This window comes from Carassius gibelio, chromosome A19, assembly GCF_023724105.1.
Source record: "Carassius gibelio isolate Cgi1373 ecotype wild population from Czech Republic chromosome A19, carGib1.2-hapl.c, whole genome shotgun sequence".
In the NCBI taxonomy this organism is placed as follows: domain Eukaryota; kingdom Metazoa; phylum Chordata; class Actinopteri; order Cypriniformes; family Cyprinidae; genus Carassius; species Carassius gibelio.
The window spans coordinates 9,897,098-9,910,720 of NC_068389.1; the positions used below are offsets into that span (position 1 = coordinate 9,897,098).

The 13,623-nt window shown below is 41.6% G+C and overlaps 1 protein-coding gene across 1 annotated transcript in view; it reads right to left on the reverse strand.

The window, feature by feature from the left end:
- Positions 1-1,277: 1,277 nt before the first annotated feature.
- The window catches only part of LOC127935518 (sialidase-1-like), a 35,493-nt gene continuing 23,147 nt past the window's right edge, over positions 1,278-13,623 (reverse strand). Inside the window, exons 2-6 of the mRNA XM_052533452.1 lie at positions 6,835-7,024; positions 6,460-6,722; positions 5,110-5,292; positions 4,784-5,003; positions 1,278-1,938 (exon numbers count right to left, since the gene is read on the reverse strand). Coding sequence (XP_052389412.1) covers positions 1,718-1,938; positions 4,784-5,003; positions 5,110-5,292; positions 6,460-6,722; positions 6,835-7,024 — 1,077 coding nt within the window. The 3' untranslated portion in view covers positions 1,278-1,717. The remainder of the gene's footprint in view (positions 1,939-4,783; positions 5,004-5,109; positions 5,293-6,459; positions 6,723-6,834; positions 7,025-13,623) is intronic.

The window sequence follows — 13,623 nt, forward strand, 5'->3', positions numbered from 1 at the left end:
GTGGTTATCTGCTAAATTGAGGTTTTTCCCCCCTTGTTTGTGTAGTTGTGTCTTGTCCTGTCTTGTGGTTGTGTTTTTGTGGGTGTAATGTTTATGTGTCTTCAAAAATACCACGATAAATATAATATATATATAAAAAAGAAAATTAATAATATTATTTATTTAGTTAATTACAAAGAAAAAAACTAATTTACAAATTTAGTTGTGGGTGGAATTAACCTTTTATGGCAGGATGGAATTTTTTAGAGATGTATTTGAAGATTAAAGTACTGTACATGAGCTTGAACATGAACAAACCATTAAGACAGAAACAAATTCTTAAGCAAATTCTTAAGCAGTGAGACCTGAAGATGACACTCAGAAAACACATCATAAAAACACTCAAGAACTTGCCTTAAACGGATGAAGAAACACAAAAGAAAGAGTTTTAAAAAAAATTGGAAATAGTGTGATGTATCTGAAGTAGAGGATAATGCTGCAGTATATGACACTCGGAAGATACCCTGATTCGAGTGCTTTGGGGCCGTTCTCTGTTTAGACTTGCAAACACATATGCTTTCCCCTGCTGTACAGATTAAGAACAGGTTTGATTAATTAATTAAGTGATTTTGAACAATTTATATCGCTATATATTTTGAAACTTAAAAAAAAAAGAAGAAAAAAAAAGACTTAAAAGTGTGCTTGGGCTATGTTTCTTTAAACTAAACTGGATTTTATTTTGATATTTTGCAATATAATATAAAAAAATGCTACATTTATGCATTTTCAATTGAGGTTTACATGTCCCAATACTTATTGGGGCCATTGTTTAGCTGTAATTTTGTTGTCGTTTTTGCTATTAGTAGTAGTAGTAATTTGTAAGTCATCTTTGAAAACTGAGAACTAAGAAATATGTAGTATATATGATAGATTCCATCTGCGCTGCCTGAGGAGGATCCTGGGCATCACCTGGCAGGACCGTGTCTGAAGTGCTAGAGAGGGAAAAACATTCAGCATGCACGCACTCCTTTCACAAAGATGCCTCTGACTCGGCCATGTCTGCTGAATGCAGGATGGCATCCTAAGGACATCATGTATGACGAGCTCGCTTCCAGCTACAGACCAACAGGCAGACCAGAGCTCTGGTACAAAGCACATATATACGTGCCAAAAAAAAAAAACATTTGGACAAATCTTTGTATTTTGTTATTTAAGTTTTGATGAAAAAAAAATGACACTTATTTTATATAAACATTTAATTATTCATTTTGAGATTAGAAAATAAAAACATCACTCAATTTCAAAATAAATATATATTTTTATTATTTTTATTTATTTTGGATTTTTATTATTGAGGAAAGTGATATTTAATTTTTGTGGGTGGTGGGGAAGGGCCCTCCAAAACACATTTTTTATTCTCCACTGAACAGAGTATTTTTATATAATTTATTTTAAGTTTTAACTGCTATATAAACTATAACTAGATAAAAGGCATGACCAAACAATATTTAAAAAAATCAGATTCTACAACCTCAGACAAGCTTGCATGCCAATGTATTTCTATATTTCTCTAAAGTTAATACTAATTTCAAAATTATTTGTAAAAACAATATGGAGATAAAGCAGACAATTAATTTAACCAATTAATGAAAGCCATCTTCACTTAAATATTTATTTTCAAAATTGAGCAACTTGATCAAGCTTCTTTTTTATTTATAATATGAATCAGTGACTTTATTCACTGTTCGCTGTAAAGGTCAATTTTGACAAAGGAGACTGACTCAAAATAGTCTTTTTGGCCTTTCTCAAAGATGACATAGATGTATTTATGATCCTCAGTTTCATTGCCTTTAAGTGACGTGATACAAGAGTATCCACTTGGCCCAGCCCAGATCTTCAGAGTATTTTTCACCCATGATTTACCACGATTCAGAGACCAGCGAAGGGTGAGGTTCACTCCTGAGGAAAACAACAAAAGAAAAGTAAGTCAAATTATGTATAAGTATGAATCATGTGACATCAGAGGGTCAGTTAGAATTTTTTGAAGCATCGAAAATACATTTTGGTCCACAAATAGCAAAACGATGACTTTATTCAGCATTGTCTTCTCTTCCGTGTCTGTTGTGAGAGAGAGTTCAAATCCAAGCATTCTGGATATCCGGTTCGCAAACAAATCATTCAGTTCACCAAATCGAACTGAATCGTTTTAAACGGTTCACATCTCTAATACGCATTAATCCACAAATAACTTAAGATGTTAACTTTTTTAATGTGGCTGACACTCCCTCTGAGTACAAACAAACCAATATCCCGGAGTAATTCATGCACTCAAACAGTACACTGACTGAACTGCTGTGAAGATAAACACCGAGCCGAGCCAGATAACGAACAATAGACTGACTCGTTCACGAGTCAAGAACCGGTTGCATCGGTGTTCGGATCACCAGTAGTTCTTTCGGACAGTTCGATTCAATAAAACGGTTGAAGAAAATGGTTCACCGGTTCTTTTGCACTCAACTGAATGGCGTCATTTGAGATGATTGCCCTTGATTTAAGCCTGCGGTTTACCCGCGCTCATAACACTAGCACGGAATCAGTTCAGAATCAATCACAAAAAGAATCAGTTCTGTTCAGACGCTCTGTGTGTCGGTCGGCTTCACGCAGAATCACACGTGCGCAGTATCATCAGCTCCTCAGTTCTCGAAGCGGACGCGTCTGACAGAAACGGTTCTTGACTCGTAAACGAGTCAATGTTTTGTTCGTTATCTGCCTCGGCTTGGTGTTCATCTTCAGTTCTCTCTTCACAGCAGTTCAGTCAGTGTACTGTTTGAGTACATAAATTACTCCGGGATATTGGTTTGTTTGAACTCAGAAGGAGTGTCAGCCACATTAAAAAAGTTAACAGCTTAAGTCATTTGTGGATTAATGCGTATTAAAGATGCCAACCGTTTAAAACGATTTCAGTTCGATTTGGTGAACTGGATGATTCGTTCGCGAACCGGAAATCCAGAATGCTTTGATTTGAACTCTCTCTCACAACAGACACGGAAGAGAAGACAATGCTGAATAAAGTCGTAGTTTTTGCTATTTTTGGACCAAAATGTATTTTTGATGCTTTAAAAAATTCTAACTGACCCTCTGATGTCACATGGACTACTTTGATGATGTTTTTCTTACCTTTCTGGACATGGACAGTATACCGTACACACAGCTTCAATGGAGGGACTGAGAGCTCACGGACTAAATCTAAAATATCTTAAACTGTGTTCCAAAGATAAAGGGAGATCTTACGGGTTTGGAACAACATTAGGGTAAGTTATTAATTACATAAATTTGCTATCTGGGTGAACTAACCCTTTAACTATTGTTCATGCTGCTCTCTCAAAACACAAAATTGTACAAGAGACACAGTGTATATCAAAAGCATAATATGGGTTCAAGATATTTGCAAATATGTATGAAAGAGACTGTAGACTGTGTAAAGTGAAAAATGTACAATAAAAAGTAGTGACTGGCCAGGCTGATATTTGGCCATTAAACTTTTAACCTCTTTCATGGAGCAAAGTCTTGTAGGCAACATAAGACAAACAAATTAAAAAATATCATACACAAGATGCAAAATTCCATTAGAAAAAGTGAAAAATCTAGGCCATACTTCTTCAAATCCCATAAATTTTGGACACAATTTTATCTTGAGTAATATATCAGTATGGAAACTGCTGGAATGCAATATCATCGTACAGTACGAAAGTACACCAGGCAATCTATCTCTGATTTAACAGCCTTATATTAAAATACAAACCCCATTCCAAAAAAGTTGGGATACTGTACAAATTGTGAATAAAAAAGGAATGTAATGATGTGGAAGTTTCAAATGTCGATATTTTATTCAGAATGCAACATAGATGACATATCAAATGTTTAAATTGAGAAAATTTATAATTTTAAGGGAAAAATAAGTTGATTTTTAATTTCATAACATCAACACATCTCAAAAAAGTTGGGACAAGGCCATGTTTACCACTGTGTGGCATCCCCTCTTCTTTTTATAACATTCTGCAAACGTCTGGGGACTGAGTTTAGGAATAGGAATGTTGTCCCATTCTTGTCTAATACAGGCTTCTAGTTGCTCAACTGCCTTAGGTCTTCTTTGTCGCATCTTCCTCTTTATGATGCACCAAATGTTTTCTATGGGTGAAAGATCTGGACTGCAGGCTGGCCATTTCAGTACCCGGATCCTTCTTCTACGCAGCCATGATGTTATAATTTATGCAGTATTTGGTCTGGCATTGGCATGTTGGAAAATGCAAGGTATTCCCTAAAAGAGACGACGTCTGGATGGGAGCATATGTTGTCCTAGAACTTGGATATAGCTTTCAGCATTGATGGTGCCTTTCCAGATGTGTAAGCTGCCCATGTCACAAGCACTCATGCAACCCCATACCATCAGAGATGCAGGCTTCTGAACTGATTTGTTATCTATATACTATTGTGAATAAAATATAAGTTTATGAGATTTGTAAATTATTCCATTTCTTTTTTACTCACAATTTGTTCAGTGTCCCAACTTTGTCGGGTTTGTATTAGAATATGTACTTCCGATGCATAGTTTACTGAAAAAAATAATTTAATACTGTTTTTTTCTTAAACCTACCATTGCAAAACTGCTGCACTGAACATTTTATCTGACACACCTATATCAGATTCTAGAGTATATGATATTAACAAAGTGTATTAAATATGTGGTACTCCAAGACCAGGACTGAGAAACACTAAATTCATTTCCTCATATCATCATACTCACTGTTATTAGCATTGGCTGGGTTGGTGAAGTAAAGCACTCCTTCCTTCTCTAAAGCTCCAGCCGCAACCGCAGGATCCTCCAGTGTGTGATCAAACACCAGCTCCTCCACCGGCAGAGACTCTCCTCCATCCAGACTACGTGCAACCATGCGACAGTGGCAGTGGTAGTGTTTATCGTTGCGCACATTAATCACGATGCTACCGTCATCCAGCTCCACTGGCTTTGAGGAAACACAAGACAGAAGATTTTGTAAACTATTCTGATCCATATTTTTGTCACACAACCACCAATACAATTACTTCTGTGAAAGCTGATCATCTTCATACCTGACACTCATCTGGGTCAAAGTCAAGGTTGTTTTTACGCTGGTTGTAGGGAATGCTCTTCAGTTCAGCTCCGTATCTCCAAGTGTTTCCATTATCATCACTCAGGATGCAAAACACTCCGTCTCCAATGATGCTGCCGTGGCCACACACCACCAGACGCCCAACAGCAGGCGGATGACGTTTCTGTAAGCACAATTACATGAACACATGGTCTGACATCATGAAGAATAATTTAATGAAATGAGTGTTTTGCACAGTCTGTGGAATCAGTTATTTTAGACAAAACCAATGCTAAGTGGCAAGAAAAAATAGGATGATAATAGGATGCTTTTTATGTCACTCAGACAAGGTTTAGTAGGTAATGACAGAAATCACTACAATTTATTAACAGCATATAAAACTAATAATCATGTATTGATAAATCAATGATAATCACAAACTAGCGTCACAATCACAAGTTTCCATATGAATATCCCAGAAAATAAACATATTTCATCTGAGGTACTGTTGGAAGAATTCACATATAATCTGAGACAGCCTCTCTTTAATGATAATCAACTTCTGTTTTGTCTAGGATTCTGTGTTCAAGGACTTTTATTTTGAAATTAATTTGACTGTGTGTTGTTTATGTTCTTTTCTTGTTTGCTTTGTTTGCTTGTTTTCAAAGTATAGTTAATCATTTTGTTTGTCGTTTAGTTCTTGTATACTGTGTATATGAATCCCAGTGTTTCAGTTCAGTATTTGTCTTGCCAAGATAAAATGCTGGTTTTCTATTCTCCGTTCCCTTGTGCTCACAAGTGTTTTGTTTGTTAATGAATATACTGTCATAGATCCTCGCCTCAACTCTCTCCCTGACACAACTATTAAATTATTTGATCAATACATTAAATTCAGGTCTCAAATACAAACATTTTAAACCATACACCTTAAAAAATGGCAAAGCAGCTAGATTTACTGTATCAGGGTTATGTTTGTGTTTTTGAGTTGGTTTTCTGTTCCTGTTTTCTTTGTTCCCTCTTCTAGTTGTTCTAGTTTACTCATTGGAGCACAAAAGACAGCTCACACTTCAAACCAAATAGCTTTCTTTTGGTGAATTGCCATCTTGAACCTGATGCAATATCTGCATAGATAACTGTTTTGCACTCACATTAAATACTGTGCTTGTTGCTATTGAAATTATTGGATTTCATCCATGAAATTTTATATTCAATGCTAAATTAAATCATAATCATATTTTTACATCTGGCCACTAATTGTGTGTTCTTTAACGTGAAAGTCTATGGGAGTTGTACAGTAAGTAAGGTGTAAGTCAAACACACAGACATGAAATCAGGCATGGAAGTGAAATACCTGTATACCGAAGCCAGGTCCAGGAGCAAAACTCATGAGCCCCAGTTGAGGGTTAAGGTTTCGTGGGGCGCTCCAGGTGAACCCGTCATCTAGACTCTGCACCATCATGGTGCTGGAGGGCTTGCAGCGGTAACGGTGAAAACACACAGAGTAGATGAGTATCACAGCACCAGTCTCTTCATCCACAACAACCGAACCTAGATTCAGCCCATCTGCTAGAGCACCATCATCCACTATGAAGGAGGTAGGAGACCAGGTGACTCCTGGAACGTGGAAGTAGTAAGAGATGATTGGAGAAGGAAACAGGAATGAAAACAGAATGTTTGCTCTTTCAGCAGGTGAGCTATTGAAACATGACGACTCAGTCTGACACACCTCTGTCTGTGGAGCGTCTCAAAGCGATGAACTTGGCTCCCTTGTCTTTGAAAGACAGTTTCCGGGCCTCTGCAAAAGCCAGCAGACTTCCGTGAGTAGTGAAGGTGAGCAGGGGAATTCTGTAGGTATGAACTTCTCCGACTTGCCCACCGACCCAGAGCAGCTGCTCATCAGCAATAGCTGGATTGAGCTGTACATGTAAAAAAACATAGATAAAATGATAAAGGTCAAGCTGAGACGAGGCTAGTTGTGCTTACTCTTTAAAGACAAGTTCTGTGTAGCCACATAGCAATGAGTCTCGCCTGTTACAGTACATTAGGGACCGGAGACAGAGAATGACAGGGAATTATGTTTATTCGACACAAACAGAGGTGATGGTGAACAATGGAGAGTCAAACTGAAGGTGCAGGGTGAGCAATGGGTGAGGATACTGTTCTGATGTCTTAGGAGGAGAGATGATCTGAGAGGTAGAAGCTTGAGACGAAGGAGGATGATGACACACACACACACACACAATGGGAACAGGAGGTCACAGGAGATTGCTGGAGAGAGGTAAGGTATACGGTTTGTCCTTAGAGTTAGCAAGTAGGTTTGACCTAGTAGCCAACGAGACCGGACAGTGACTGCGTGTGTGTGCATGTCTTTTAAGTGTTGGGGAGATTTCAGGTTGATGAGGGGCAGATGAGTGTGATCAGTACTCTGGTGATGGCGTGCGCTGTGATTGGGTGGTGTTGGAGCCTGGCGTGTCTGTGACAGTACCCCTTTCCCCATGGCCTGCTCCTGAGGGCCAAGGACCCCGATGTTGTGGTGGTCTTCCTCTTCCCCATGGGGCAGGTCTGTTCTGGTGATTAGCATGGAAGGTGTCCAGAATGTTATTGCGTGGGACCCATGAGCGTTCCTCTGGAACGTAACCTTCCCAGTCCACTAGATACTCAAATTGTCCACCACGGCGTCGGGAGTCCAAGATCTCGCAAACCTTGTAGGCAGCACCATCGTCCAGGATGAGTGGAAGGGGGGCTTCTGCTCTGTGATGGTGAATGGGCCAATGAATCTGGGACTCACATGGTAGATGCAAGTGGATGTCTCCGGTTGACAGCCAGACCTTCTGTCCTGGTTGGTAGGCTGGAGCTTCAGAGCAGTGAAGGTCTGCAGTCATCCTGCGTCTACGTAGGGCCCATTGTAGCTGATGGTGGGCCGTGTCCCAGACCCTCTCGCTCTCTTGGAACCAGTAATTGGCAGATGGTACGTCTGAGGGTTCTCCTGACCAGGGAAAGAGCAGGGGCTGGTAGCCGAGCTCGCACTGGAATCGAGTGAGTCCAGTGGAAGGTTGGCACAGGGAGTTCTGTGTGTACTCTGCCCACCCCAGGAACTGGTTCCAAGAGTCCTGGTGGCCATGACAGAAGGTACGGAGGAAGCGACCAATCTCATGGATTTTCCTCTCTGTCTGCCCATTCGACTGAGGGTGGTATCCAGATGACCGGCTGACGGCCACACCTAAGGGGAATGAAAGGCCTTCCAGACTCTGGAGATGAACTGGGGACCTCTGTTGGAAACGATATCCTCAGGGATGCCAAAGTACCAGAAGATTTGGTTGAACATGGTTTTCAGTTTTCCATGGCCGTGGGTTGTCCCTCTAGAGGAATCAGACTGCATGATTTAAAGAATCTATCAACAATTACCAGAATACATGTACAGTCTTTCGAAAGCGGTAGGTCCGTGATGAAATCCACCCCTAGGTGTGACCATGGAAGGCTAGGAATGGGCAGTGGAAGGAGTTTGCTGGATGGTAGATGACGGGGACTCTTCGAGATGGCGCATTCCCTACATCCTGTCGGATGCCATGTTGGGCCACCAGAAGCGTTCCCTCAGCAACGAGAGGGTTTCATTGACCCATTTGAGCAGAGTGGATGAGTGGAGTGCGCCGTTTCCTGGTGATGTATTGCAAGCCCGGTGGAAAACCCGGTGGAGAGCCCGACGTTGACTAGGCCATACGGCATCACAAGATACTCATAGTGTCCAGTAGGGGTGATAAAGGCTGTCTTCCACTCATGGTTATATGCGCTGCGGAGGTCCAGCTTGGTGAAGACAGTGGCACCAAAGGTGTTCTAGGGTTGCTGGGATGAAAAGAAGAGGGTATCGGAATTTCACTGTGATATTGTTGAGGGGGCAATAATCCTCCTTGATGTATTCCTACTTGGCCTTCTCTTCCGAGATGGAGAAGGGGTAGATCCTTCTCCTTGGCACTGGTTCACCCAGAAGTAGATCTATGGTGCAGTCCCATGGTCGGTGTGGAGGCAGCAGGGAGGCTCGTTTGGGGCAGAAGATATCACTGAAGGGGGTGTAGCATGATGGGATATTCACCGATCATTTTTCAACTGGACTCTCAATGGAGGTGGTACAGACACGTAGTGGTTTTGAGAGAGGAGTGGATAGAACCGGGAACCCAGACAGACAGCTTTGGAAACAGGAGTCGCCCCACTTCAGCACTTCACCGGTCTTCCACGAGATGACCGGGTTACGCTGCTCTAACCACGGGTGCACAAGAATCACGTCAGCAGTGGATTCCTCCAGAACCAGCAGATGTATCTTCTCCACATGAAGCAGCCCGATTTGTAGGGTCAGAGGGCCAACACCACGGCACACTTGTCTCCTGCTTAGCGGTTTTCCAGTTATTGAATGGATCTGGTAGGCTGACGGCATTGCCGTGTTAGTGAGGTTGAGCTGACCCAGAATCGAGGAGTGCATGGACTGGAAGGGAAACATCAGCAGCAGTAAGTGTCACAACAGTGGTGATTGGCTTCATCTGATACTTGGAAGGGAAAATGGCACTCACCATGGGACGAGGAGGACGGACGGGGCATAGGGAAATCATATGCCCCAGTGATCCACAGTATAAGCAGAGATTCTGGGCCAGCTGTCTTTGCCGTTCAATTACTGTGAGACGAGTGGTATCGACTTGTATGGGTTCATGGGCTGGTCCTTGGGAGCTGACAGTCTCTGGACAGCAGAGGGGTGAGTTGGCATGTGACTGGCCCTGGTGCTCTTACTCTGTGCGTTCACACCACCGGCGTCGAGAGCATCAAAGTGGCCAGAAGTCATTCATTTTCAATCTAAGCCGGCATCGAGCAGCGGCGAGGAGTGGCGCAGCACGACTTGGCCGTTGAGAGCGTCGAGGGGAGTTGAAATCAAGGCAACTTTATGGTAATGAGCTATGACGCGATTGGGCAGCAACCAATCGGAACGTAGAAGTCCACCACTTGAGAGGATTCCAGAGAACGCAGCTCCGACCACATTAGTTCCCAAGCAGAATAAAGGACAGGTTGATTATTGCTATTTCGTGTTTGTATTAATCTATTATGTGTCCCTGTTTGCGTACAGGGATATAAAAAATTAATTAAAAGTGATACGTGGCCAAGGTGTCTGAGATTTGATATTTTAAGTAAAGGATCCTAATATTTCGTCCACAACAATATTTAATGAGGTTAACTTATAACGTTACTCTCCTTGTGGTTAGTCTGCACGAGATCAACATTTTGTTTGCTTTGCGGCCGCTTTAAATACAAAATAAGCATTCGATCTATGTAAGAGCGTCTGAGCGCTCACAAATCTTTCTGCAGCGTCATGAGCAGAGCGGCAAGAGCGATTTTTGACGCTCTCGACGCCGGCGGTGTGAACGCACAGTTAGAGGCACGACTGCATACGAGTGGCAAAGTGGATGGACAGTTAAATGAAGCCTTCAAGCCCGATGGTGTCCTCGTATGGAGCGAGATGCCACCGCACTCGTGGATCCAATCCCTGATGGTAGGTGGTCAGTAAGGCTTGCTCATTCCATCCACTTGTGGCTGCGAGAGTCCTGAACTTAAGAGCATATTCATTTACAGTCATCTTTCCTTGTTTTAGATTATAAAGTTTCTCACCAATGGATGAATCCCAGGCGTGTCTACCAAAAACTTCTCTGAAGTGGTCAACAAAGCTAGAATATGACTGGATGACAGAGTTATTTTGGGTCCAAATGGAATCGGCCCATTGCAGTGCTTTACCTTGTAACTGGGATATTAGGAATGCTATTTTCGATCGTTCGGTGGGGTACAGATGTGGTTGCATCTCCAGGACCAGTGAGCAATGGAGGAGAAATCCGCTGCAGTTCTCCGCTGAACCAGAGAAGGGCGCTAGTTTGGCCATGGTGCTGGCGTGCACGGAAGGATGGGGAGAGGTGGTGTTGTTTCCAGAAGTGCTCGCAAGGGGTCTGGGAGGCTCATACTTGTGTCGATCGGTCTTGTTCCAGTCTTCTGTTACAGTACATAGGGACCTGAGACAGAGAATGACAGGGAATGATGTTTATTCGACACAAGCAGAGGTGATGGTGAACAACGGTAAGTCAAACTGAAGGTGTAGGGTGAGCAATGGGTGAGGATACTGTTCTGATGTCTTGGGAGGAGAGATTATCCGAGAGGTAGAAGCTTAAGACGATGGAGGATAATGACACACACACACACACACACACACACACACATACCTACTTAACCACAATGCGAGGACGTATGACTGGAAACCCTACCTTTAGGGACACCCCTTTCTGAAGGGTCTAGAGACTAAAGAAAGATATGACTGCACTTCTGGAGAATCTGTCATCACAAATATCACTTGATTTGATCAATAAAAGCCTTCCTTAAAGACCTGACATTTTACCTTCACTTTAGGGACATTATTTTATATGTCGCTTTTGGGGACATTAAACACAAACTCTGATCAAGTCATACTTTGAGGACCATGGTGATACACAAACTCTGGTTAAGTTATACTTTCAGGACATTGTTGAGATGGTATATATTATTTATCCTAAGAAGACAGAAGTAGAATATTACAATTCAAAGTTCCAATACTGGACAGTGAAATCAAGCTAGTGCAAAGATACAGGTGTGAGAGAGTAAACTGGGTTTCTTCTTTTCAGCAAGATCACTGTAAATGGGTAGCCTACATGTTTTGTCCGATTTGTAGCTTGAGATCAAGTGCCTTTGGCTGCTCAGTTGGGGAATGACAATTAACATTCAGAAATATTATTGACTTGACTGATTGACTATCAGAAGCAAAAGATGAACAGAATTGAGATGAATAATAACACTAATTTCTTTAATTTCAACTGCAAAACAGCTCTACATAAGTCATTTCATAATTGTTGACATTTGCAAGTTATTTTATGTGTGTGAAGCTCCTTTGAAACCATCTGTATTGTATCATGCGCTATAGAAATAAAACTGACTTCACTTCATGGCAGAGAACCTTTCACTGACCGAATCTGCATCCCTCTAGTTAATTTAGCATCGACTGTAAACTAATCATTATCACAAAAACATCTTAAGGAGATTTCCTCACCAGAGTCATCTTTGGCTACACACTGGGGTTTTAAGACATTAGGCATGTTCCTCTGTAAAGTGTAGTAATTGTCAAAAAAACTCTATACAAATAAAAATAGTGATACACACTCCGATTAAATGACCCTTTGGGGACTCTAGCAACACACACACATTCCGATTAAATGACCGTTTGGGGACTCGAGTGACACACACACTCCGATTAAATGACTCTTTGGGGACTCGAGTGACACACACACTCCGATTAAATGACCCTTTGGGGACTCGAGTGACACACACACTCCGATTAAATGACCCTTTGGGGACTCTAGTGACACACACACACTCCGATTAAATGACTCTTTGGGGACTCGAGTGACACACACACTCCGATTAAATGACTCTTTGGGGACTCGAGTGACACACACACTCCGATTAAATGACTCTTTGGGGACTCGAGTGACACACACACTCCGATTAAATGACTCTTTGGGGACTCGAGTGACACACACACTCCGATTAAATGACTCTTTGGGGACTCGAGTGACACACACACTCCGATTAAATGACTCTTTGGGGACTCTGATTAAATGACTCTTTAATATTAACAGTCTTGGACACATTGTGTTGAAAGTGCACATTGCAGTTAATGACAGAACTTCAAAAAAAATTTTTTTAAAGAACAACAATGAAAAATCAATTAACTTGGAGGTGGGAATGATTCTCAGTGCCCAACTATCCTCTGTACTTCCTCCATCCACCCTTCTTCAAAATCTCTCTACTTCCTCCTTTACATTCTCTCCTCCCTCTTTAACTCTACTCCTCCCTCTTCACTCCTCCCTCTCTCTATCCTCTTTAACTCTACTCCTCCCTCTTTTTACCCTCTTTACTCCTCCCTCTCTATCCTCTTTAACTCTACTCCTCCCTCTTCACTCCTCCCTCTCTTTATCCTCTTTAACTCTACTCCTCACTCTTTTTACCCGCTTTACTCCTCCCTCTTTTCATCCTCTTTACATTTACTGCCTCTAATCCTCCCTTATATTAGCTGTGCTGGACATGGGCTGTGGCTGGATGTAACCGATTGGTGAGAGTTGCCGTGTGCAGATGAGAGAAGCTGAAAACTGAGATGTGATGTCAGACACTTTCTGCTTCCTGTAGTGACGCTCAGGCTAAGTTTGCATACTTTACTACAGCTGAAGTGGAATAAACGCATTATTTTCCAAATACAGATAATTCAGAGACATTTTCATTCAATACATGCACTAATGTTTGTACAAGAATAAAGTTCAAAATAAGCCTAAATACCAGTGAAGTGGGGTCTATCGCAACTACATGAAAAGAGCTTTTACTGTTATAAAGAACAGATGTGATCCTTAGTGGAACTGAAGGTGTGAGAAGAAAAATGAAACACACGTGATCATTGTCAAGCAGTGTACTC